At 30.7% G+C, this 27,622-nt stretch overlaps 2 protein-coding genes across 5 annotated transcripts; one reads left to right on the forward strand and one right to left on the reverse strand.

The window, feature by feature from the left end:
• Positions 1–5,632: 5,632 nt before the first annotated feature.
• On the forward strand, positions 5,633–11,084 carry LOC110428565 (immune-associated nucleotide-binding protein 9-like). Of its 3 annotated transcripts, none has more exons than XM_021444424.2 (6): positions 5,633–5,781; positions 6,412–6,659; positions 6,789–7,066; positions 8,238–8,402; positions 8,482–8,616; positions 10,651–11,084. In XM_021444424.2, exons 2-6 carry the CDS (start codon positions 6,428–6,430, stop codon positions 10,858–10,860), a joined length of 1,020 nt encoding a protein of 339 aa, XP_021300099.1. In that variant the 5' UTR covers positions 5,633–5,781; positions 6,412–6,427; the 3' UTR covers positions 10,861–11,084. The 3 variants fall into 3 exon arrangements, with proteins under 3 accessions (XP_021300099.1, XP_021300100.1, XP_021300101.1); XM_021444425.2 differs by having other exon boundaries at positions 5,643–5,781; positions 6,415–6,659; XM_021444426.2 differs by having other exon boundaries at positions 5,773–5,900; positions 6,415–6,659.
• A 351-nt stretch (positions 11,085–11,435) lies between these two features.
• On the reverse strand, positions 11,436–26,811 carry STK (K-box region and MADS-box transcription factor family protein). 2 transcript variants are annotated; one of them, XM_021444410.2, is made up of 9 exons: positions 26,681–26,811; positions 25,529–25,736; positions 17,159–17,240; positions 14,814–14,875; positions 14,493–14,592; positions 14,083–14,124; positions 13,938–13,979; positions 11,756–11,910; positions 11,436–11,672 (listed from the first exon to the last, which is right to left on the reverse strand). In XM_021444410.2, exons 2-9 carry the CDS (start codon positions 25,708–25,710, stop codon positions 11,669–11,671), a joined length of 669 nt encoding a protein of 222 aa, XP_021300085.1. In that variant the 5' UTR covers positions 25,711–25,736; positions 26,681–26,811; the 3' UTR covers positions 11,436–11,668. The 2 variants fall into 2 exon arrangements, with proteins under 2 accessions (XP_021300085.1, XP_021300086.1); XM_021444411.1 differs by lacking the exon at positions 11,436–11,672 and having other exon boundaries at positions 11,752–11,910.
• Between the last annotated feature and the right edge of the window lie 811 nt (positions 26,812–27,622).

A 27,622-nucleotide genomic window follows, 5' to 3' on the forward strand; every position in this document is an offset into this window, starting at 1 on the left:
AGATATCATATTGAGACAATGAATGAAAAAGAGACTTAATACCTCTATATTACATCTATTATTTTAGGTAGAAAGTGTGTGTTGAAAAAAAAAATTACTTGCTATGTTCTTAAAATTAAACTACACAAATATTAGAGTAATTGAAACTCATAATAAATCAAAAGTTTACTAATGATTTTAATGTTTAGTATGATCAGTTAGACCATCTTAGATCAATAATAATGCAAAAAATGATTGAAAATTTATATGATCATTCATTGAAAACCCAGAAGATTTTTCAATCTAGTGAATTTTATATGGTTCTTGCTCTGAAAGTAAATAAATTATAAAGCTATCACTAACTAAAGTTGAGATTGAATTCTTTACGTTTTTGAATAATATTTCAAGTTATATGTGGATTCATATATCCATCATGTGAACCATTTATATATTTTACAATTTTAATCAATGCATTGACTAGATGGCCACATATGTGCTTATTATTAGTTTACAATTTGGCATTTGCAACTATTCGTTTACAAACATATTTTCCTAATTATATAATCAAGATTATTTATCTTGACAATGCTAGTAGATTTACATCTCAAGCATTTAATATTTCATATTAGTTGGAATAACTATTGAACAACCCGTTGCTTATGTTTATATACAAAATGGTTTAACAAAATTATTTATTAAACACTTTCAACTAATTGTAAGACTATTACTTATGAAATTCAAACTCTTAATGTCTACTTGGGGGCATACCATTTTTGATGTAGTAGCATTTGTATGCATTAGGTCAAACAAGTTATTATAAATTCTTCTTATACAATTGGTTTATGGTCATGAACCAAATATTTTCCATCTAAGAATTTTTGATGTGCGATATATGTTTTAATTGCTCCACCACAATGTACAAAGATAGGTCCTCGAAGGAAGTTAGGAATATATGTTGGATATGAATCTTTATTTGTAATTAAATATTTAGAATTATCAATAAAAGATTTATTCATGACAAAGTTTGTCAATTGTCATATTAATGAAACAATTTTTCTAACATTAGGAGGAGAAAAATAAGCAACTGCAAAATAAACTTTCTTAGAATAAATTATCATTATCTAGTTTTGATCCGCGCACAAATTAATATGAACTTAAACTTCAAAAGATAATTCTTTTGCACAATATAGTAAATTCGTTACCAAACGTATTTATTGACCTAAAAGAATAACTAAATCTTATATACTAGCTGCAAATGCTCTTATTAACATTAAAGTCCTTGTAAAACAAGACACGTTAAAATCGTTGAGACTAATCGGTTCTAAAGATAAAACTCTCAAAAAATAAAAAGAGCAAATATTTAGGATGGTCAGAAAAAGGAAGTAGAAACTCTAGAAAAGACCCCTAACATAATTGATAAACATTTTACAAGAAATTCAGATACCTGAAATTAGTGAAAATAAAGAAATCTTAATAAATTATGTCATGATGAGAAAAGATGAAACCGCTAAATAAATGTCAACGATATTTTGTATATAATATAGAGCTCAATATTATGAAAAAAAATGAGGATTTTGAGCCTACATCTATTGAAGAATGTAAACAAATAAATGATTGGCCAATGCAGAAAGATGAAATTAAAGAAAAATTGAATTTATTTACAAAAACACGAAGTTTGGAGACTTGTAGTCCATACACCAAATAGTATTAAACCAATAGAATATAAATGGGGATTTCTACGAATATGAAATTAGAGAAATGAGATTATGAGATATAAAGCACAATTTGTCGCATAAGGTTTACGCAAAGACCTAGTATTAAATATGAAGTGATATATTCTCTATGGTAGATGTCATTACAATTCTATATTACCTAATTTGGCAATATATGAGAAGATTGAAATGCATTTAATGAATGTAGCTACAGCTTATTATAAGGTTTATTTGATATCGTTATCTATATGAAAAACCTTAAAGGATTTAAATTGCCTGAAATACAAAAATTTGAATTCTTGAGAAATTTACTCAATTAAATTACATAAATTTTTATGTAGATTAAAGCAATCCAGACACATGTGGTATAATCACTTTAATGCATATTTATTGAAAGAAGGTTATAGAAATAATCCTATATACTCATATATTTTATAAAAGGGTTTAGATATGAATTTATTATAATTCCTGTTTATGTTGATGACTTGAACATTAAAAAGTGATTATATATTTATACTTCATGTCCTGACAAATGCCATCACTCCATGTAAAATTAAAAAGTGATTAATAATTAATTAAGTAAAAAATAAAAAATCATTTTTTCCGACTTCCTCACAATGTGTTTTTTTTTTAAATTTTTTATCTTTCTTCAACTCCATTTTCTTCTCCCTTTTTCTTTTATTAAAATTAAAAATAAAAATATTTTACTTTTTCTTAAAACCTCTTTCACATTTTTTTTTATAAGTGTTCAATTTAAAATTTTATTAAATTTTTAAGAGACTGTGCTACTAAAACCCTAAGAGAAAAAGAATGAAAATTTTGATATGTGTTATGAATAACTATGTAAATGTCCATTATATTATGATCCAATAAGTGCAAACCAAGTCAAATAACCCAATAAGCAAGACATAAGAAATATAATATGATTTGAACTCTTATATAGAATTAGATTAGGATTATGATTCAATGGGTTATTAGCCTATAAATAGGTCTCTCACTTCATTTGTGAATACATATTTGAATGAAATTTTCTTACTCCCTCTAAATACTTTCTCTTATATTTCTCTTATAATTGTTATTTTCAGATTTTTCTCATAACACATTATCAGCAAGATCCTCTTTGATCTCAAGTTTTGAAATTATTTTATTTTCATCATCTTCAAGCTTAAAAGGATTTCAATTATTCGGTTTTAAATTATAGTTTTAGCAAATTAGGTAAGTGTTTCTATTATTTTGTTTTCATCATCTTTAAGCTTTAAAAGGATTTCAATAGTTGGTCTTTAATTTTTGGTTGGAACAAATCAAGTAAGTGAATTAAAAGTTAATTTACTATTATATAACTATTAATAAAAAATCATAATGTCCATTTTTTGAAATGAATGTGACAAACGAGCTACTAATAAAAAAATTATAATACTAAAGGGATGATTCTTTCAATAAATTGCCATCTTTGTCATGAATCCGAAAAATATGATTTCGAATTCACTTCTTTCTCATGCTCATGTAAAAGAATTTCATGATACATTCTCATTCAACTGTCCATTTTACACCAAATTTGTGTAAAGGAGAGTATTCCTTTATAAGTAGCTTACAGGTCCATATATTGAAGCAAATTTGTATCACAAACTCGTAAAAACAACTTCAAAAAAAAATACAAATAGCATACTTATTTATTATTTGACAATCTTTATGCACATATATTAACCAAAACTATTTACAAGTGAAAATGTTTTTTACTGATACTAAAACTTCAAACATACTAGATGTTCCAAGTTTACAAAATCACCTTTTAGCTTCTACTATGAATTTTCAATGTTTTATGGAAGACAAAGTGGTAACAAACCAATCCATACTCAAATTCACATCACATATTTACCACAACAAATTAACTGTCTTAATAAAATGTTATGTAACAATTTAACTATCACAAGATACTATGATATTCTTATCTTAAAGAAAACACACATGAAGAACCAAATGCAATTAATCAAAATTATGATAGATTGGAGTGAGATTATTGTCTTGCCACAATTAACGGAAATCTCCACCATTCAAAATAGCCAACTAAAATTTTGACATCTTTTAGTGTATCAATCAAAAAGTACATAATAATACACAATCTAAGAGACTTCCACTTACACTGAACCTTGAAATTGTTATAGATTTAACATCTAAACTTGCTCATGATAATTTGGGCTAATTTTTTTATTTAAACATTTGCTTTAATTTCCTTTAAGAGGGAGCATCAGGTGGTTTGGTTCCAAACCAATCAAGCCAACTAGAGTGGCAGAACTACATACCACCAATTGAGGCAAAGGAAAAGCTGATCAAACTATGATTGACCATTGTTGCTCATTTATGCGGTCGATTCTAACGGTTGCAAATTTCTCACAAGATGATAAAACCATCACCATCTCTGTACGTATGTTCGTTTTTTTAGATAAGGATTGGAGTCTTTTTTTTAACTTGAAATTTCATCCAAAAGCTTGTATCTTCTTACCTTATTCCTAAAGACATGCCTTGCAATGAGTGTTTGTTATGATCTTTTTCGTTATCGTCGTTGGCAATTTCTCAAGTGACTTTGGTTTCTTGATGGGGTTCTTAATCAGTTGCAACTTTAAATTGTTTCTTTGGCTGCCTTTCAAGCCAGTTGATCCTTGGTTATGATGGTTAAACCTTAGCCTTTCACTTTATAAGAGTCGATTTTTCGGTCGATGTCAAGGGAAGGATTCCCCATCAACGGTCAAACAGATCAATTGCCTAAACTACCATGATCAACTAACTCTTTAACCTGAGTTGATTGATCGAACTATTTTTGGCCAAAACCATTGCTCAACCTTAATTTTTTCATTAATTTTTTATCCAACTTAAACTTTATATATCTCAACTAAAACAGATACGAAACAATTATATAGAGAAGTAAATTTGAAAAAAAAAATTTATGTTGAGCAGAATTTTTAAAAGAAAAAAAATTATTTAAACAAAGAAAAGAAGAACATACTGAAAGAAAACATGCCAATATAAAAATTTAACTCCAATTTCAAGTTATTTTCATCATTAGGTCAAGAGATTTCATTGAAGTTTACGTTTTCATCATCAATCTACTACTCCTCCATTGTTAGATTCTTTTAAAATTAATGAATTGATTGTTATTGGAGAAGAAATGAAGAAATGAAAAGTCATAAGGCATATAGAGAAAGCTATAAATAATTGAGATTAAATAGGATTGTGAATAGATTAATGGTAATATCATTAATTAACATTTGACTTAAATAAAAAATTAGTTAAATGAGGGTAATTTAGAAAATTAGACTTATAAGTTGTTAATAGGGAGTGTTAATCGACAATTAAGAGTGCCAATAACCTCACCCATTGAAATAATATAGAATAATAATTGACATAATACTTAAAAAAACTCTTTAATTATTTAAGAAAATTTAAATAAGTTTTTTTAATCCGTTCAATTAAATCTTTAAATTTTTATTTTAAGTTAAATATATTCTAATATTTATATTTTGAGCTAAACAAATTTTTATAACTAATTACTATTTTAATTAAAATGTCACATGTTATTATATGTCATGTGACGTTGACATGTTGTAATAAATAAATGATGATCTAACATATCGATGGAGTATAATGATTTGATCATATGATATTTTTATTTTTTATATCAACATTGTATCAGTATCACATGGTATAAAATAATAAGTAACATTTTAACAAATGATAATTAAAAAATCATTAACCACAAAAACTTATTTAACTCAAAATAAAAATAAAAATTTCAATTAAGCACAAAAATACAAATTTATTTAAATTTTTTAAAATAATTTAAAAATTATATTTAATTAAATAATCCTATGAGTTAAATTGTATAATAACTATTTCTATCTCAATATTTAGTTGGGCGAATTGCATAAAGGGCATTTACTGTAAATCTAGTACGCACGTAGTCAACAAACAGTCCCGGTTATCCCTAAGCAGAAGTTTCCTCCTCTCTTTCTCCTACGTGTGTGTATATATCTATATATTCATTCCTCTTAATTGAAGTCTTACATCTTTTTGTTCTCGCTTTCTTCCGTCTCCGGTAAGCGATTATCTCAGCTTATATTGAGATTTTGTTCTTTCTTCCTGTTAATGTCGCCTGATTTTCTGCCGAAACAAACTCGGTCCTAAAACCCACCTGAAAATTTCCCATTTTTTAAGGTTATTTTTTTAGACTCTTTTTTAGAACTCGATCCTTCGCTGATCAAAAGAAAAACGTTACGATTTATTAATTTATTCATCTAATTGCATCTTCATGGCTGCAGTGGAGTTCAGTCTTTGATGTATGAGCCCCATTTTTTTTTGTGGGGTTTAAATTTATTGTAAATATTTAGAATTTTAGAGAATTTTTTAATTTGGTCGACTGTAATTATCGATGATAAAGATGAAATTACGTGCTTTAATATGAGTGGGGCTTTTAAGTTAGTTCAATGGTCGCTAGAACTTTATCAATTCATTTTCTTGACTTTTGAATCTGTTTTATCTTTTCTATTTGTTAGTTTAATTGGTTGGAGTTGAGTAGCTTTCCTTGTTTGGTTCAGATATTATTGTAAAGTTTGTGGTATTGAAAAAAAATAAGGAACATTGCTTTATTAACTGATGAGATCCATTATTGTAATTCAATTAATGGTCAGATTAGTGGTCTCAAGGGTAGAAGTGTTTTCCCATGTAGCAGGTAATCTTGTAAGATGGGTGGAAGTGCGATAGATGATGATTGGGAGTTTACCTCACCTTCCAATGGAGTCAGGACTGTGGTTTTAGTTGGACGTACGGGCAATGGGAAAAGTGCAACTGGTAATAGCATTCTTGGACGAAAGTCCTTCAAATCAAGGGCTAGCTCATCTGGCGTTACTAGTACTTGTGAATTGCGGACAACAACGCTCAAAGATGGGCAAATTGTTAATGTCATTGATACTCCTGGTATGGTGTCTTACTTGTATTATTTTTCCAATCATATTATTTATAGTAGAATCAATGACTTTGTCATTGAAAGACTATTCTTTCCGAGGTTATCAATATGTAGAGGACTAATTTAACATGTCATTGCAGGGTTGTTTGATATTTCAGTTGGATCTGAATTCCTTGGCAAAGAAATTGTCAAATGTATTGATCTTGCCAAGGATGGTATCCATGCAGTTCTTGTGGTTTTCTCAGTTAGGACCCGCTTTTCAAAAGAAGAGGAAGCAGCTTTGCGTAGTTTGCAGACTTTGTTTGGAAGCAAAATTGTTGACTACATGATTGTAGTGTTTACTGGTGGGGATGAGCTTGCAGATAACGAGGAAACCTTGGAAGATTATTTGGGCCGTGAGTGTCCGCAGCCATTAAAGGTTGTTTCCTAAACTAGAATATAACTTGATTTTTTCAATTATGGCAGACTTTATTGTGTTCAGTTCACTTATTTGTTGAGGTTTGAAGAATACAATCCTGATGAAGTGATGGGAAAAATTGGGGTCCTAATAGGTTTAATATCATGTTTGACATTTTCTAATTATGTAGGTATAGTGCTTTGCTTAGATTTAAAGTTCAAATTTTTTATTTTATTGAGTTTTAATTCATTTTCTTTGTGTCTCTCCATTTCTGGACACATGAGCTTATTAGCTTGTCTGTACTGATCAATGTTGTGGTTATCTTTTTAGCTTATTGATTTGACGAAATGTAAAAGTTCATTATTTGGTTGGCTTTGGTGTGAAATTTAGGTGGCACTAACATTTTGGCACTTTTCATGAATGTGAACTGGATATGGTTGGAGGATTATTTATATTATGTATGCCAGTTTGGGTTAGAGATCAGAGTTACTAGAGCTTGAGTTGGATGGCAACTTTATGATCTGTTCTTTTATCTTTGTTTGAGGGCTGCTAGATACACAAGTGTTTGGTTTAAGAAGATTTTATTGCTTAGGTTCCTCCAAAAGGTTGCCTTTGTCCGCATAGCTGACAGAGGTTTTTATAAATGACATGCTCGTGACGGGGGCATTTTCTGTCTTAAGTATAAAAGAAATAATTGGGAATCAATTGATCTCCTTATATCATGTTGAATATTCTTTTGGGTTTTGTGGTATTTTCTTTTCATTGCATCTAGAGTATTTTATTGCCAAAATTTATTCATTAGGCGTGTCTTATTAAAATGGTAAAGTGGTTGATGAAAAAAGCTTAATATTTGGTGTAGTGGCCCTATAAGTTTTTGTTTAATGTATTTGGTTGAAGGGGAATAGGCAGACTCTTCCTTCTACTTCTTATAAGCAGTATGTTTTTCAATGCTATGAAATTGGTTGGAGAATGGGGGTATGTTTGTGTAGCATAGAATGCTAGGCTCTCAGAAAATCATATCTTGCTAAATGTGCTGATCGACCGATATAATCTTTATCAATGTAGATACTGATTCATATAATTCTGGTCTTATATTGAAGTTTTAAGTACTTTGTCAGTGAGCATATTGGAACTTAATCACAATTGATGTGCAATAGCAACAGATACTTACTTTTCTGTTCAAATTGACCAGGATATTTTAGTTCTTTGTGGAAACCGGCTTGTACTTTTTGACAACAAGACTAAGGATGAAACCAAGAGAGCAAAACAAGTTCAGGATCTTCTCTCACTTGTGAATATGGTCATAGCAAAGAATGGTGGGCAACCTTATTCTGATGAGTTGTTTGTTGAACTGAAGGTCAGTGTCTTTACATTCTTTCAGTTTGCGGTGATTTTAGTATAAAGCAGTGATGTGAGAGACTGTATTTATTGGACAGAAAGGGGCAACTAAACTCCGTGATCAGCAACAAGAGGTTGCTTCTCTAGAAGGCTACTCTAAGCGAGAAATATCTAATTTGAAGGAGCAGATTGAAAGATCATATGAAGAGCAGCTTAGGCGAATTACACTGATGGTAATTTGAATTTCTTTCTTATTGGTGATGTGTATTTGTGTTTACATCTCAATCTTATAGATCTTTCTAGCGTATATGATTCCTTAAAATAAGAGGAGGCCCATTGCTGTGACCTAAAGTATGAATAAAAACCCAATATAGAAGGAAAACCCAAACTGACTCTAGAATAATGAATCTTCAATTTCCAGCTTCTCAAAAGATTACATAACTGACCTTTAACACTTAAAATTCCAGAAATTGAAAATAAAACAAAAACATGCAATATTAGGTTAGAGATACCTAAATCTATGACTCAAAAGCAACTAATAATGCCTACTCAAAGAAACCAATAAGCTTCTCATCTTAGGACAAGTGCCAAATTAAGGCTTCGGTCTTAGAACCAGCCTCAGTATGCCTTCTAAACACCTTTGCAGGCTGCTGCCAATGTGCTCTATCAGGCTGTTCCCACTACATTCAGGTGTCATTTCTTGTGTATCTTTCTTTTATTTGCATTTTAGCTATTTTCTTTTCCTTAAAGTCAAGAGGAGGGCAGTCATGGTACATGCCTGTTAGTTATTCATCTCAAGTTGTTTCTATAGGGTTGTTGTCTTGAAAATGCCTACGGTGCATTGCATTTACTTCGATTTATTTTGGAAGAGAAAATGTTGCTTTTCTAATGCTGACATCATCTCCCATCTCAGCTCATCTAATTGCATTGCATCTTTTTAAAAAGTACTCTCTCTGTTTCAAATTGAATGTTCGTCTTATCTTTTTAATCTGTTCCATGGCTATGTTCATTTTTTCTTTTTGAACACCTACAATTCTTACTTTTTTCTATGTTCCATACTAATATTTAATAAATGTTTTACTTTTTAACATTAAAACTATAGTTTATCAATGCTATAAAAAATTTTTAGAAAAAATTATTAAATACAGCAATCACCTGTGTGTCCTTTTTCTAACTGCTCCTTAATCTGTGCCGTGAAGTACGGTGGCTTGTAGAGTTAAAAAGAGAAATCATTTCAATTTGGCTGATATCCTACTATTAATGCTTGTATAACTTACAAACTTTCCTTTTCAGCTTGTCTGGTATCTTTTCAGATTGATGTTATTAAATCTGGATCCTTTTAAAAGAATCGTTAGCTAACACTAGGTACGGCATGCCATTGCAAACTTCCAATTTGGGTCTCCTTCCTCATTTCTATCTCCATAATCATACCCTTGCAAATCCTGCATTATTTGTTCTGATGTGCCCATTCAAATAGCCCTCATAATTGTTCTTAGCAAGGACTCTCTTGAGTCAGTCTATTTCTGTGTTGACTGTTCCCAATGTGTTGCATTTTGGCCTTATCTAATTCTACTTGAGGAGTAGAGGCATTGATCTGTTGATGTACTTTTTTGCTTTGACTAATTTTCAGTCTATTCATGTTTATATTCTTTCATTTAGACCTTGTTGCTCGGGACTTGAGGGTGAGATCATATATGTGTATGTGTCTGACATTGGCATGTTCAACTTTTTTCGTAGGTTTTTTTTTATTTGGACGGTTGGACCTCTTAAGTCATGTCTGCTGGATATGTGTCTGATATGGGCACTTAAAAAAAAAGGGGAAAATTAGGAGTAACATAGTTTAGATTACCATCAAATGTAGTTGTTACTCTATACCAATATTTATTCATAGCCTTCCATCTATACCAATATTTATAAACTCTCTTCACAAGTTCCATTGTTTCTTCGCCTACTTTAAGTTTACTTATGGCTGGGCATTGCCATGTGAGAATCATTGCTTACTTGTTATATCTAAGCGTTGGTCTGATGTGCTGCTAATGAAGACTGTCCTTGTTAGTTTCAATTTACCCGGGTCAAATCCAGTATCTCATTAGCAGGGAATGTCTAAACTGTTTCCTTTTAACAATTCACGTTCATGGATGTGAATGGTTATTTAGTTTTCACTAATTATTTTTTGGTTTGTCGAGAGAATTTTGGTGCCATTTCAGTCATCATAGTGAAACGTTTCATAGTCTTTTTTCTGCTTAAAGAATGATGGTGTCGTACAGGTTGAGTCAAAGCTGAAGGAGACAACCACGAGGCTTGAGCAGCAACTAGCAGAGGAACAGGCAGCGCGGCTGAAGGCGGAACAGCAGGCACAGGCAGCTCAAATGAAATCGAACGATGAAATTCGCAAGCTGAGAGAGAATCTGGAAAGAGCACAGAGGGAGACTGAGGAGCTCCGCAACCAAGCTGAAAGTCGATGTGCCATCCTTTGAAATAGCCATTGACTCAACAGTCCCTCCTTTTCTCTTAAGCTGTTGGAGTGGATTATGTGATTGCAAATATTTCAATTCTTTAGAAGTGCTAAAGTTATTTAAATCCTAAAGTGTTAGTGTTCACACTTGTGCAACTCAAGCTTGTCTTGTTTAACCAACTTAAGTTATACCTGTGTAAATATTAAAGTGTTGAGCACTATGGATTATATATGTTTTTACATCAATTTATCAGCCACATAATTAAAAGTCGATTGACGTGATAAGTCACGTCAAACTATCATTAAATGTTAATAATTAAGTAAATAAATAATTAATATTTATGAATATTAGGAATCAAATTTTATTTTTCAACATTGGATGATCAAAACAGAAATTTTTAAAAAGTTAAAGTGATTAAATGGATAATTTGTTTTTTTTTCTAATATATATATATGTAAAAATTTATTATCTTTCTACTTTTATGTTATAATTTAATTTTATTAAAAAAATATTTAAATACAACTATTAAGTGAAATACTCAAATGCTGCTATAAAATCTGGAGAATGAAATTACTTAACATAATTGATGGTTTCTGGTCTATGGCATTAATTAATAAAAGCAAATTAAACATGTCCATACTCCATACTCCATACTCCATATGCATAATATGTTTTACAAGTCAAGAGTGCTACTCCAAATCAAGCACATAACAAGTAAAGGGTTACATCACAATAACTTCATAATCCTTTTACATATGGTTCAAATGCTTATTTATTATTATTATTATATCAAAACACCATTTTTCCAGATTTGTTGTCCAACTGATCTCTACCTGCAAATGCATGTTACAAAAAGAATCATGAATTAGGAGTCCCATCTCTTAATTTTGCAGTGCAAGAGAGAAATAAGTGTTACCCAAGATGGAGGATCTTCTTGTCAGGATGAGGGTAGGCAGCTCCTCCCTCAATCATATTTGGGCTGAAGAAATTGCGAGAAGCTAATGCTTGGATGGCATTTAGCTCTGGTCCAGTTACCATGTTAGCTTGCTGTAGCCTCTCAATTTCTGCAATCTAACATTTCAAATAAATGCATAAATATATATGGATTCTATCTCTAATCAGCAACACATTTTGACTTCACTGTGTTATATTAGTACTCAAAGGTGGATTTAAAATTTTACTTGGAAGGTGATTACAGAGTAATTATATAAGATCATGAATCTATATATCTCAATTTTTATCTATATAATGATTAAAAGAATTTAAAATTAAAAAATTAAAAAATAACGGCCGCCACCATCTTAGCTTCACCACTGCTAATACTGTGTTATCATATTACCTCAATTCCTCCAAATATTTAGTGTATGTTGTCACCTCTTAAATTGTAGTATAAACTTTTACATTGAGGACACAATTCATTTCCCTCCCCTTTTAATCGAAAAATTAAAATAGAGAGCAAAGAAATTAATAGAAAAATAATTGTAATATGTTAATAATAAATTATTATTTATTAATAAAATTTTGATAAAATTATGAAAAAAAGAAATTGAAACGAGAGAAACGAAAATAGAGAAAGAATAAAACAAAATAAAAATAAAATTCTTGTTAATATTTAATTCCAAATCTTAATATTTTAATAATCAATAATTCAATAATAACACATAGTATAAAGAATGACGTTCAAAAACTCCAAAAAGTTTATTAAATTAAACAAATGACAATTTTGCCATTTTATTTATCACTTATTTTTTATTATTTCCAACTTATTTTGTTAATAAAAAATTAAAATACTATGAAACAAACTATATAATAATTATTCTATATATGTTCACTTTATTCTAGTTTTATATGATAACTATTCCATTTTCCTTCTATCCCATTCCACAAACGTTGGAAAAGAATTACCAACAGAATTTTCCGGTGCACCATTTCCCACGAGAAATTCCGTTGGAAAGGAATTTTCAACGAAAAATTCTGTTGAAAATGTCGAATGAAAAATTCCGTTGAAAAATCAATTTCAACGAAATTTCCGTTGGAAATTTGTAACGAAATTCCATTGGAAATTCATTTTCAACGAAAATTTATGACTGACATTGGACTGTTTACATAGTTTCCAACAGAATTTTCCAACAGAATTTTTCGTTAAAAATTTTTGACGGATTTCCAACGAAAAGTATTACCAATGGGGCTTTTACAGACGGATTTTTCTAACGAAAATTTCCATTGAAAATACGTATTTTCAATAGATTGTCAACTTGTTCCGACCGAAAATTCCGTCAAAAAAAGCTAATTTTTTTGTAGTGAACTAAACATGCTATAATTCCTTTCACTAGATGTAATTAGGGAACTGTAAATCATTGTGTTAGTAATTATCTATACATCTACATCAATAAGCTTTGGCTGTGGTAGAGTGCAAAAAGTTTCATGTTTTCATAATATATATATATATACACACGCGCATATGTAATTATGTATAATTAAAGATGTTTATGAGTCAAATCTTGGGCCAACATTTTTAGAAGCCAAGTCCAAGTCCCAGATTCACTTGTTTACATGATTTCTTTATTATTCAAATGAAAAAAATTATTAATATATTTTAATAATTTTATTCTACAATTAAAATTAAATGAAATAAATTTTTTATTAATATAATAACCTTTTTGGGCTAGGCCCATCTCTAACCTCCATTATTTATATTTAAGTCAAAATCCAGCTCACATTGGGTTGGAGCCTATGGGCCAAGGTTGGTAATTCAATCCTAAGGAGTTGCAAAACAATGTATTATTACACACATTCATGGTATCCATGCAAAGCAATTCTTGCATAAGTGTAGATGCAGGGTGTCTCACGTGTAAGACACCTGGGAAGGAAACATAAGGCAGCTGTGTTGTATTGAATCCAGGAATTATGGCGTGCATGGGAAATTAACAGAATACGAAACTCTGCTAAACAGTTTTTAGAGAGAGTATATATGCTGTTTTTGTTGAGTGATGAGCTTTCATTCTGTTAGATTTGACTCGACACTTATGTAATCTTCATTGAAAAACATATCTTTCAAAAAAATGAATGTGTTGGGATACAGCACGGTGTAAAATTACCTTGGTTCGGAGACAAACGCTTTCATTTTCCAACTCGATTTCCTAACAAGGTAGCAAAGGATACAGAGTGAGTCATAACAAATGTCATAGAATATAGAATAGGACTAAGCAAAGCTAGGAAAGTCATAAGAAATTTGGGATTCACCCTTTTCTGCAAATACTCTATTTCAGCTAGCAGCATTTCGTGCTGTTGAAGCAAAAAGAAACAGAAAAGAAGAGTTACTTATATAAGATAATAAGAAAAACACAGTATAGACGCTAAATATGAGAGTTAGTCATAGAAGCATGTCATGAACAAGTTTTGATGTATCTACACATAATCTATGGATCATAATTCTAGCTGAATGCAACCCATGTACACCATTTTGAATGCAACAAATGAGTTCTATTAGATGCTGAATCTCTAGTACAGATATAATTGTAGGTTTATGTGAATAATATTGATAATGAAGTACATATCATGATAAACAGTACGTAAGTTTTCACAGCAATGATTGATTGGTTTGATACATTGAAACTGTGGTATTTCCTTAAATTTTTGTTGTGATGTTTTACCTTCTTTGACCTGATCCTAGTAATGCCTCGTTCAAGCCTATTCTCTAGCTGCTTTAACTCCTTCACAGTTAAGGAACTCAAGGAATCTCCCATTAGGTGCCTTCAGATTGACAAGGATAGAAAGGTATAAGCAACATTGAATCAACATAAACGATTCCTTTCCTTCAATCACCAAACTTGCTTTCCTCATAATTTAATCTGTCCTTTTCAACTTATATAAGAAAGTTGATTAAATATACGTGCGATCCATGCGTATCCGAAAATAAATCTATCTCCTTTTTTTTCTTTGTTCATATGATTATTATCATTCAAGGATATTACCTGTTAGAATTCTGAAGCATTTGAATCTGCTGTCTCAACTTGGCTGATTCTTGTTGATAATACTACACCCAGTTGATAATTTAAAATAGCAAGAAAAAGTAAGATTCTGTCATGGAGCAAATTTGTAGAAATGGTGATTCTTGTCATGCATATTCATGCAATAATATGAGGTCTATTATTCATATATATATACATAGTTAATAAAAAAAATATGGTCAGAAAAGATCCTCATGCCCCTCATAGATTTATAGATACAAGATGATTTACTAAGAGGTTAATTACTTCGCGAATGCACTTGTAAAAATGGAAATAGGCCCACTTAATATGTTCAATGCGTGTTGGTGATTCGATATGTGCAACAAGAACAGACATAGATGCATACACATTCAGGATGAGTGTATATTATTGTTTGGATTCAAGCTGCAGATTGTTGGTGTCTTTAGGTGATCATTTGAGGCATGTTGTTTACATGTTTTTTGTGGCTTTATGTGCAATGGAGTTAATGTATATCTTATGTGGTCAAAGGCTTTTTTCTATATTAGGTGTTTTCTTTTTCAGTTCATTTTTTCAAGTGTGCCACTGTGTAAGCTTTTCCTATTAAAAAAAAATGACTGTTTGACTACAAGGAAAAACACATGTACTCCCTTGTAGAGCTACTCTACTCTTTGAAGTAAGAACTTAATTAATTAGAAGCATAACCATGCTACATATTGTTGTTATTAACAACATATTTAAGGCAAAGGAACTTGAAATGTATGCATATTTTGGACCAAACATGTATAATGTTGAACTTGTTTTAACCACTATACCCTGACAAAAAACAAAGAATCACTCCACATTATACTTTATTTTCCTTTCTTTATATAAAAATGTCAATTTCAGAAAAAGTTAAAAGTGACTTACTTAAATATTTTTATAAAAATTTAATATTAATAATTTATTTTTTGTAAGGGATTAACAATTTATTCTTTAATTTAATAGTTCTAATAGTTTTTTTAATTTAAACCATCTCAAAATAAATAATCTAACCGAACTAAATCATCATTAAATAATAGACACTTAGATGGAGATACCTAATTGGTTACTTTTAGATCAAAGTTAAGTTAGTGTGTTTAGCTTTAATTCACACTATAGCAAAAAATTTGCTCAAATTATGTAATTAATTTTGTGTTCTATAAAAATGTAAAGTTAATCTTTGTATAAATTAAGTCATTATACTTTTTCAATTTATTAATTTAAATCTAAATCCTAACATGATTAACTTTTTACCGTTAAATATGCTGACGTGGATTTTTGACTAAGCTAAAATAACATTGATTGAGATAATGTGACATTTTTTTGTTGATATGATGTTGATTATGTGCTGACTTGATATTTATTATATTGACGTGACATTGATTGGATTGAAAATAATTTATGCCGACATGGTGCTTGCTGACATGGTGAGAATTGCTGATGTGGCAAGATTAATTATTGATGTGCGAGGTAGGGTTTTGTCCATTGTAGCTGTTTGCATTTCTCCCCACATCAGCAAGTGCCATGTTACCATAGTTTCATAAATTATTGTCGATCCAATCAATGCCATGTCAACATAATAAATGATAAGTCATCACTTAATCAACATCAAATCAGCCAAAAAATACCACATCATCTCAATAAATGTCATGTTAATTTGGTCAAAAGGCTATGCCAACATACTTAGCGGTGAAAATTTAATGGTGTCAGAATTTGGACTAAAATTAACAAATTGAAAAGCTACATAGACTTAATTTACACATTATTATATAAAGATTAAATACACATATTTTATAGAGTATAGGGAGTAGTTATATAATTTAACCTAAAAATTTAAGTTAGAATACTAAATAAATACTTGCATAAAATTAAAATTATCTAATTTAGTACACTTAATTTTTTTCATAATTTTAACAATTAGATTAAGGTTATTATTGTATAGACTAATAAAGGAGTTTTTAAAGATCATAATATTTTAATTTAATAATTAAATAATTTATTAACTTTTAAAAATACATCTTAATATGATACATGTTAATTCTTTAACCCGCTTATAGAGTTTAAAAACTTTACTACTAATTTATAATTTTTCTTTCATTAAATATTATAAAAAAATAATTCGAACATATAAAATTACACGCGCCACAATACACATGTCCAAAACCTAGTAATCATTGAAGGAGATATCAATCAAATTATTCAAGTTTAGACTGAAAATCTCATATTCACTATAAAACTGGAAAGGATTACCACCAAAGTATGTGCCTTGGCTTTGAGATACTACTGTCTCCTTTTCCTCTCAATAATAAAGAAAGCTTGAAAATATTTACCTGAGCATTGATTTCAGTAACCGAGTTTGTGTTTGAACTATCTGAACATGCCTTCTTGTACCTCTCTATTGTTGATCTTATGCTGCATCCAAGAATATAAGCATAAATAAGCATGTAATTAAACAAATAGAACATACACACATTGTGCTTTTTCTTTCCTATTAAAGCTTAAATGCATATACTTATTATATTCTCCGCTGTTTGAGTTAAGAGTGTCGCAATTATACGAATCAGTTGAAGTCTAAGTTGTTTCGATTTTTGGATCACTATATCTAAATCGAGTTATAAGAGATTTTGGACATTGATTTTTGGGTCAACTAGGACTATAATTCATGCAGATTGAATCAAATTGTTTTGGTGATTCAATATATATATATATATATATATATATATATATATATATATCTCAGCCAAGAAAATGATATTTATAGATAAATTGAATGTACAAAAGAGAGGGAACAAGAACAACCGCTCAAAGCAAAAAACATAAATTAAAAGGAGCAACATGACAGCTTGGCTGGAAGCAAGAAGAACACTTCATCATAGTTCAATCTATATGGCAATGGACTAGTTTTGTTATTGATCTCACTGCAACTAGATTCGTTCTGTTATTGCTTTTTATACACAAGTGAAGTAAAGAAGGGGATTCATATCTCTTCTTATACTGTCCTGTACCACTACTTTTCTTTAATGAAAACACTCTTATGCTTTAAGAAAAATATGACAATGAAATAAATGTTTCAGCATATATGAGTGTACGTGTACATATACGTATCTTTTAAAGTAAAAAAAAAATGCATAATTCGATCCATATTCAATTCTTTGTATTACTCTGGAAAACAAAAGGTAAAGGAAATGGGCAAAGAAAGGAAGGGACAGCATATGGAAAGAGGTCATGGATACCTATTTATGGAGGGTACATGCTCATGAAAATAATGAAATTTAATAATAGGTTTAGGTTATTTACTTCTTTTAGCTTGTGTTGCTACATTGATATAATTTGTTACCTTTTACTCTTTCAATCAAAAAGAACTCTAAAGAAAAGAAACCCTATAGTCAAAAACCAAGTACAAACCAGCGTTGCTTTATGATGTTAGGAGTGGGAAATAAAGGAAAGGCTAAGCAGAGAACGAAGGACAGTTGCAATCCCTTTTATAGTGAAAATCCAAAGATAAGGCTAAGAAGGATCTAGATCGCTTCCCATGAGAGAAAAGGATAGAAAATCTTCAAAGCCATAAAAAGGAAGGAAGTATGGGGAAGAAGGAAGAGAAGTATGGGGAAAAGTATGGTGATCAGCTATGCAAATGCTAAAAATGGAAAAGAAACTGATTCAAAAGTTTCATAGAAAATAATAATTTATTGCATGGACTTGGACTCGTTAAAAGCAAAGAAGAAAGAAAGTCGCTATGGTTTAATGTCAAAAGTTCGGTTTGGTACAGGCCAATAAAGGTTCGTCCACAATCTCACAGATACTCATGTGGATGGATGGAATCAAATGAATAATCAAAGAAGAAATTGAAGAATAAGAATATATTGTGGGAGATGAGAATGTTACTAAGCCCACAAAGAAAATAATGGGTGGAGGCCTCAGTGCTCACTAATGATGTGACATGAAAGTTAATGTGAATTGAACTAAAGGCATTTTTCTTGCTAGTTATTGACGTGGGACAGAATATATTGTGTTGCATTTTTCTTGAACTAAATCAATTATAGACTCGTTGTAACATACCGTCATCATTCAATTCATATATTGGAAAAGAAAACTCTCGTACACTATATAATACCCCCATGGTCTACAATAGAATTGATCCTGTACTAGCAAACCAACACTTTTGGATTTTATCTTTGTTGTTTCTTTGATAATTTTCATAATAAACTAGTCAAAGGTTTGAGTTTGGTAGATCAAGTTTCAGTAAAGATGTCTAAATTTATTAGTTTTATGAATTTCTCAATTAAAAAAGTTGATGGAAAGATTAGTTTCACATAATGACAAAAAAAGACGAAAGATCTTGTGTAAAAAGGTTTAATGTGCCTTTTGCTAAGGAAGGAGAAAGGGCAACAAAATGGGCAAAGTCAGAGGCAAGGCATGGTAGCGCTATTCAACTTTACTTCAAAAATAAACTTGTTTAACCATGTTATTGATGAGGAATCTACTCTAAATTTGTGGACAACATTGGAGAAGTTTATTTGATGAAAATTCTTTCCATCAAGTTGAAGCTTAGGTGAAAGTTGTATTGCTTGAAGATGAAGGAGAATGAAGACTTCATAAAGCATACACACGAGTTTGATGAATCATTGATCGGTTAAAAAAGGTTGACATGAAGATGGAGCAAGAGGAAAGCATTGTTGTTTCTCATATCCCTTCGAGACTCCTATGAGGTAGTTATGGAATCTTTAGTGCTTGAAAAGGATACAATAACCTTAAAACAAGCATAAACAACATTAATGTCTTTTGAAACTCAAAAGAAAAGTAAGGAAGGGGGTAGTAATTTAGTTAACTTTACATTGGTGGCTAAGGTTCAAAAGAGCAAATCAACTACTAAGGGATCCAAGGGTGAAAAGTCTAGATCTGACAATGTATTGTACTTTTGACGTAAAAGGTATGAATATATTCAGAGAGATTGTTCTACAAAAGAAGATAAGAGTAATGGGAACAAAGGCAAATGCGTTTTCATTTAACAACAATGACGATTGCGATCCTATTTTTGCAATCTCAAAAGGTATGGATGCTGATTCAAGTGATAGTTTGTATTTAGATTATACTTGTGTCACGCACATATGCTTCCAAAAATGTTATTTATTTTGATTTCCTTCAAGAAGAGCTTAACAGAATTTGACTTTGGTCGATAAGTCAATTGTGAAAGTCACGAGTCTTGGAGTTGTAAGGATCAAAATGTTTGATGGTGTTGCGTGTTTTCTGAGTGATGTGACCTATATCCTAAAGATATGTAGAATCTAATAACATTGAACCTATTAGACTCTAAACGGTATGGATATTTTTCTAGTGGTGGTGTTATAAAAGTCACACAATGCGAGATGGCTTTAATGAGAGGGAATTTGCATAATGGTTTGTATTATCTAAAAGATGAAAACTCAAAGGGATGGGAACACGCATAGGGGATATTAGCTACTAAAGTGAGATTTCATTTACTGAGGAGGTGATGAAGGTTTCCATGGTATAGACGATTGTGAAAGAATGAATGCAATTGGTGGAAGAAGTTTAAGGAGTTTGAATTCAAGTCAAAGGTGGAAATTAATTTGAATTTTGGATGGACTAAAATTCAAAATGTTATTCATCTAGGATTCTAGTTTGTGCACAATATGAGTAGTTGTATATTTTAAATTTTTTGTTTTAAGTTGAGTCTTAATCTTATTTTATTTTGAATTTTTGTATTATAAATATAGGTTTGTAGGCTTTAGAAGATAAGTAGGGTTTTTAAAAGTTTTAGAGAGCAAACACCTTGGAACTCTATCTTTGCTCTAGGTGGAGCTAGTGTGAGTGTGAGTGAAGGTTCTAGTAAGCTTATTGAAAGAGATTGTACAAATGGTCTTTGAGTTGATTTGGGAAATCATTGAGAGATTTTATTGTATTTTAATTTTTTTAATAGTAAAAGAATTATTTCACTATGAATGTAGGAAAGATATTGAACCACATAAAATTTCTTCTGTTTTCTTTTCAAAAGAAAAAAATTCTTCTATTTTTCTGTTTACTTGATTTTTCAAGATTTTGTATTTGTTATTTCTTGGGTAATTTTCATAAGACATGCACAACTTTTTCTTTATAGAGAAAAAAATGCAACTATATATCATTCATAATATTTGAGTAATATTTCAATTTTATCCGTAATTTATAAAACTCAAATTTGAATTTTTGATATTTTAAAGTATTTTATATACATCCATTCAGTCATCCACTACTCAAATCCCATTACAAAAAAGGAACTAGGTTTTTTTATGGACTTTTTGTTGGTATATGTTCTTAATCCAATTAGATTAGTCAATGAATATATATTGTCATGTAATGCATACTTAATTGCATAACTATATGTGATAGAGGTTTTTTTTTATATTAATGTAATAATAAGGAGTTATTAAATATTAATTGAATGAAGCCTATGGAACATAAAGACCTTGCAAGGGGATTGTAAAACGGTTACAATTATGAGATCATTATGTATCAAAGCCATATTTCTAAAATTATTTCTAGTCATTGTATTGTCAAGATAAGACATTAACAATGCTCAAAGGCTAGTACATGTTATGCCTCTTTACTAGGAAAGTAAACAATTGATCTCATAAATTGAAGTATATGAGATACTTGAGGATAATATGTAGGTGCTTGTTAAAGAATAAATTCACTGAACATAGCCTACTATGAGAACTCCATTTGGTATTTTACTCAACTATCTATGAAATACGTTCTCATGTGATAGTCGTGCAACTAGTCCCTACACTTGAAACACTAGGTTATCTTGTATGGGGAATGACATACTTTGATTTTACTCCTATACATCTAGAGGTGACTAGATGCCTAAACAGGGTGTTTTTAAATATGGTATGAAGCATATGAAGATGGATGAGTGGTCAAGAGAGAATTCATCATCACAAGTGATATGAGGAGATGCATCTCACTTGTTCTCAATTCTAGGTTAACTTGTATAAAGTCTTTGGCCAAAGCATGATGAATTTGAGGAAAGTTAGTTTCTTAAATTCAAAAGATTAATCATGAATTATGAGAACTAATATAGAATATCATAAGTAGATACTGAGCTATGCTTTATGAGATATTCAAGATGTTGATGAAAGGATTGTATTGTACTGAGAAGCTTATCACTAAAGGGTTTTGTCAAATTTTTTAATTGATTCTCTAACATTTGGGTTGTCATGATGTATTGTTAAATGCCGTTCATGATCTATAAATACAAATCAATTATTAAATTGATATTTGATTATAATTTATATTTATTACCAACATGTTAGAAACCTAATATTTCACACATATTAAGTGACATAATTGAGATTAAATAAAGATAATGAATTAGGTTGGACTTAATTGAAATAGATCAAAATAAAGTGAAAAAAGTAATTACGTTCACAATGACTTAATTGAATAAAAATACAAATGTTTGTATCTAGGGTTGCAATTTAGTTTAGCTATATATATACGTTATGTTAGCCAACTAAAACTCTGAGCCTTCAGCTACTTCTTAACTGTTTCATAAAAAAAATAATTTTTTTGTCTGATAGAAATAAGATTCGATAAGAAATTTTGGTGTTTTTGTTTTAAAAACAAAACTTGCTAGCATAGGTAAAATCCCACTTTTGAAAAGATCTTGTTTGGTCCTTGTATGGATTGCTGCTAGAGGCCAAACACTTGAATGACTAAAGATTTGACAAATCTTCAAAATGAAAAAGTAAAGATTTTGACCGCAGGATTTCATACATTCTTATTCTCTTTTAGGATTACTTGCTTCATCACAAGTGTTTTTGGATTTAATTAGCTCTTGATTATGATATTTAGAGCAAGGTACGTAATACTTAAATTTATGAGTGTTCATTATTAATATGAAAATTGCATGAAAAATACAAACATAATACTTAAATTTCTTTTTTGAAAATTGCCTCTCTAAGAATTTTAATACCATTCCATCATAAATCTGTAAATAATGAATAGTATTGTCGATGGAATTTTTCCGACAAAAAAAATTTCGTCAAAAAATCCTCTTTTTGTCTATTGTCCTAAAAAAAAAAGTTAAATAGGCTTACATGTTTTTGCCACATAGATATTTACATGATTTTAAAGTGTTAGATTTCATCTGATTTTATCACTGATTGAGAATGTAGATGGATTTTGAATACTTTTAAAAGATTGCAAGTCTAAAAATTGAACTTTATAATAACATATGTAAATAAAATATTAGCACAAAATCATAGATAATTGATACAATTTACTCCTTATATAATCTCTTTTTTTTATATACAAATTTTCATGTTAAGAATAGATTTTAATTCAACAAAAAAATTGTTTCAATGTAAATAAATCTTAAAACTATTTTCTTATCTATTTCTAAATAGTATTAAACAAGTAATTAAACAAGAACATATCAATCTTTTTTTGTTCTAAAAAGTGTATCTCCAAAGCAAATTATATTCTAAAATGCCAATGAATTCATAATGGCTTCGTTATGAATGGAAAAGTTAGCAGATGATGGACCCTCTTTCTCACCAATGGTGGCATGGTATGTTGGTACAAAAATTTTACATTAGATATCTACAATGCTTGCATTTCAAAGGTCTAATCTATTTATTTTTGGTCATATAACACATCCGATTGTGAATTTTTATGGAATGGTATTTAGTAATTATCCTTACTTTTTCTTCATTTTTTTTACTAGGTGAAATTTAATTAGGTGATGTTCATTGTGTAGGTTTCTTATTTAAATTCTCCATTGATTGACTATTTCCATGCTTACAATGATTCATTTACTAGTGAAAAGTTGGAGTAATTAAAGGTTTAAAATGGGGATTAACAAATCTTAATATGTTGCCTGATTTAATTGAAGAATCCAAGCAACTCCACACCTAACCTCTACTTACCTCCTACTATACCCTTTACAATGCAACATTACTTGGAATAAATTATGAATTAATTATATAGTGGGTTCAGGCAAGATTTTTATGGTAATATCCTAGAATATTTTTGGGAAATGTTAAAGGCATTGGATTTGAACTAAATAATGGGAGAAAGCACTTTCTTGTTTCATAAACCTCGCTTTCCTGAAACCGAAGATCTCTTTGTTGAAGTTTCAAGTTCTATATGTTAGATATCACATTAGGTATACGGTAATATCATGAATTAACTAACTAAAATGCATTACAACTTGATTAGAATTGGTAGTAGTAAATTAATAATTTCATGTCTTGTAATGCTGACGTGACATATCGGCATACCTTCCTAATCACCCTATTTATACTTCCTTTGAACCTTTCAGCCTCTAAGAGTCAGTTAATTTAGTTAATTTGCCAAACCACCAAGCAAAACACATGCTTTGAATTAGAAAAAGACATATTTTAATTATCATGATTTATAAGATTAGGCAATGAAAATGATAGAACCGGTTGACTATCTCAGAAGAAGAAATAGCCTCAATATTCTTGAACGGTTCAACATTGTCCAGGCCAGTTTTGAAAACACTGATCTAACCAACTACCACAGCACATGCATATATACCATCGAATGAGACCAAACTCATTCATTGGAGGACCTTTACTTACTTCTATATTGGAAGTAGCCCTTTGTAACATGAATGTGCATACAAGCATAAATGCTAGAGATATGAAACTAATCCATCTACTAAAGTCATAAAACCAAACTATATATTGGTAATAATTAATATCATACATACATATTATTTATTGGTGTTTTTGCAGTGTTGACTAGTGTAGGTTGGTAATGCTGCTTTAAGTCTAAAGCATGATGAACATGGTTATAGACTTGACATCACATTCGATTAATCTCATTTCAATCAATATATAAAACTTTACCTTTCAAAAATAAAAAAATTGTTTATTGGCGTATATGTATTTTGAAGCAACATGAAGTAATCCTGCAAATGCATAACAAGATGTTGAAAAAGTCTTACTCTTTTCTTTCAAATTGAGTCTTTGACATTCAAAATAAGAAAGAAATTTGACCAATTTAAGATTTCTTATCTTATTTAGTTCTTTCTATTTTTTTTAATATATATCGTTTCAAAGCCAAAAGATTAAAAAAATCCTTCAACAATTAAAGTATAAATTTTTTAATATTTTAATAAAATATAAATTTTATAATGTTTCAAAATGATTTCTTTGGTAATGAGAAGAATATTTTATTTTTAATTCTGAAAATAATTAAAAATTAAAATTTTTTTATTAAAAAAGAGAAATTCAAACTCTACTTTTTAAGTAAGAGATCATACACTATCTAATGAGTCAAATACTCGAATGTTAATTAAAATTATGTTGACCTTTGTCCAATGAATAGAATTTTTGGTCCTATCACTTTCAGCCATACTGAAGTGCTAGTAATCTCTTTGCCATACTAGGAAATATAGCTTCTGACTCTCTCCAAGGTAGCAAACAGTCACAGGCCCTTAACTTAAGATGTGGCTGACTTCCATTCTGTGCTCCCTTTCTGTTTTCAGCTCAGGAAAATAACACATAAAATACATTGTCTCCTTCAATTATTTTGTATGGAAAATGTTGAAACCATTATTACCATTTGATTAAAGGGAAATGACATTGAAAACCCACAAGCAAGAGATCAAATGAGCAAGACCACATATAGCATGATGTGGGAAAGAGAAGAGAAGAGAAGAGATTAATTACTTGTTGTTTGAGTACTCGTAGAGGCGGCCACGGCTGGAGAAGACAATGAGAGCTACTTCTGCATCGCAAAGGACTGACAGTTCATAAGCTTTCTTGAGCAGCCCATTCCTGCGCTTGCAAAAGGTAACCTGACGGTTGGTGGTGTTCTCTATCCTCTTGATCTCGATCTTTCCTCTCCCCATCTTCACAGATCACTTCCTACAAAACCCTGCAACCAATACCCCTGCCCGCTTAGCGTTTGTCTCATACACAAGGTTTTCTTTTCCTTGGTTTGGAAAAGATGAGATGTATGAGTTCTGTAAACAAGGTGTTGAAAATTAAGCCAAGAGAAAAAGAAGTGAGAGGAGAAGCAGATCCGGAATAATGAATTGTTTCTGACGTATGTACAAGTAATAAAGGCTACAAAACTACTGAGAAAAAACAACTAGTAGGAAGAAGAGCATGGAGAAAAAGTTACCCATACCCTATCTTCCCAGGAACTTTCAAAGTAAAGAATATCTATGGCTGGTAACATGAACCAAGATTTTTGGGTCTTATTTCATAGTTACAAACACCCCCCACCCCGCTCTCTCTCGTTTTCCAGTGTGGGTGTGCGTGCACATATGGTAGACCTGAACTTGCTTTGAGCTCTTGTTCCCTCACAGACTCAACGTTATTTTTAGAGCATCCAAGAAAATTTATAGAGAAAAAGATATCAACTCCAAAGAAACTAAGTTAGAAGAGATTTGAAAGTATTTGTAAAGATTTCCGAAACCAAACCATGAAATATAGCCAAAAAGAAGTGTAGGTATGGTAAAAGTTGGCCATCAGGGCAAAGAAGAAAAAGCATCAGGAACGGAAACATGAATACCCACAGGTGTTGTTTGGCAAGGCAAGAATTTGCATGATTTTTGCTGAAAAAGGAAGGGAAAGAAATGGAAAAGGAGATCTTGTTCATGCAAAGGAAGTACAGAAGATTCCCTTTGCTCTGACAACAGATCTAAGAAGATATAACAAAACCAGTTAAGAAAAGAAACCATGCATTTAGGTAAATCCATATTGTTATAAAAAGCAAGTTGCATAACATATTTAACAAGATCTAACCGAGACCCAGTTGCGTTTTTCCTTTCTATTTTTCTTCGAAAACAGATGGGAAAAAGCCCACACACAGACCTGAGCTTTGGCCACACTTCCGGCCACTTCAGCTTTCGGAAAATTCCGAATCTCAAAGGAGGCAAAGTGTTTCGCCTTTTTTTTTCCACACTTGCTCTCTGGAAACGGCTGATAGCCCTTTTCTTTCTTTGTCAATATAAAGTAGAGGGAGTTAAAGCTAAAGATAATTATAAAGAGAGAGTGAGAGAGAGATGGGGATGGGGGAGTCTCAGTCTCTCTGAGCTGGAAAAAGACATTGGAATTGTAATTTGCCGAAAGGGCAGAGAGGACGTTGTAGTTTTAGCTAAATGAAAGAGCTTTGCAGGTGCAAATTCACACCATTTTTGGCAATGGCGTTTCCATTTTTGTCATACTTATTTAAAGCCCCTGAACTGACTAACGTGCCCTCCACCAATCTTTCTGGCTACTCTCTCCATTTAATGGGCGGTTTGAGAATGAGATTGATCCCTCTCTCTCTCTCTCTCTTCCAATTTCCATCGAATTAGGGTTTGGTCTTGGGTTCCATCCACGTATTCCAGCACTAGCTACCTAGCGTATAATCCAAATGACATAGCATAAAATGAGAATTGTGTCATTTGTTCTCGTGTCCAAATTGCAATGTGCCTGGATCTCTAATAGAGGTGGCAATCCTTCAAGTTCGAGTTAAGATGCTCTCCATTCATATTATTTTAGATTCAAGTCATTTTGATATACGTAATCTTAAGTTCAAATAATTTCGAACTCAAGTTGTTTCAAGTTCAAGCGAATTTGGACAAGTTTGGATAATCTTAAGTTTGGTTTACTTACGTACGATTTGGGTTTGGTTCACCTGAGATTTGACTTGTCCTAACCTTGTATTTGTTTTGAGTTCATTATTTCAGAGTTTGAATCCTTGACTACTTCTAATGAGTTCAGATTGGATTAAGTTTGATTTTGAGTTAATTTGTATGAATTTTCGAGTTC

Source organism: Theobroma umbraticum, unplaced genomic scaffold (assembly GCF_002168275.2).
Source record: "Theobroma umbraticum cultivar Fairchild unplaced genomic scaffold, ASM216827v3 scaffold_302.0, whole genome shotgun sequence".
In the NCBI taxonomy this organism is placed as follows: Eukaryota; Viridiplantae; Streptophyta; class Magnoliopsida; order Malvales; family Malvaceae; genus Theobroma; species Theobroma umbraticum.

Coding starts and splice junctions, on each gene's coding strand:
- STK (XM_021444410.2), bottom strand. CDS start 25,710: ATGGGGAGAGGAAAGATCGAGATCAAGAGGATAGAGAACACCACCAAC. Junction 14,593..14,813: donor ATGCTTCAGAATTCTAACAG/GTAATATCCTTG, acceptor GTCAATCTGAAG/GCACCTAATGGGAGATTCCT. Junction 13,980..14,082: donor TAGAGTATTTGCAGAAAAGG/GTGAATCCCAAA, acceptor CTACCTTGTTAG/GAAATCGAGTTGGAAAATGA.
- LOC110428565 (XM_021444424.2), top strand. CDS start 6,428: ATGGGTGGAAGTGCGATAGATGATGATTGGGAGTTTACCTCACCTTCC. Junction 7,067..8,237: donor AGTGTCCGCAGCCATTAAAG/GTTGTTTCCTAA, acceptor CAAATTGACCAG/GATATTTTAGTTCTTTGTGG. Junction 8,403..8,481: donor AGTTGTTTGTTGAACTGAAG/GTCAGTGTCTTT, acceptor TTTATTGGACAG/AAAGGGGCAACTAAACTCCG.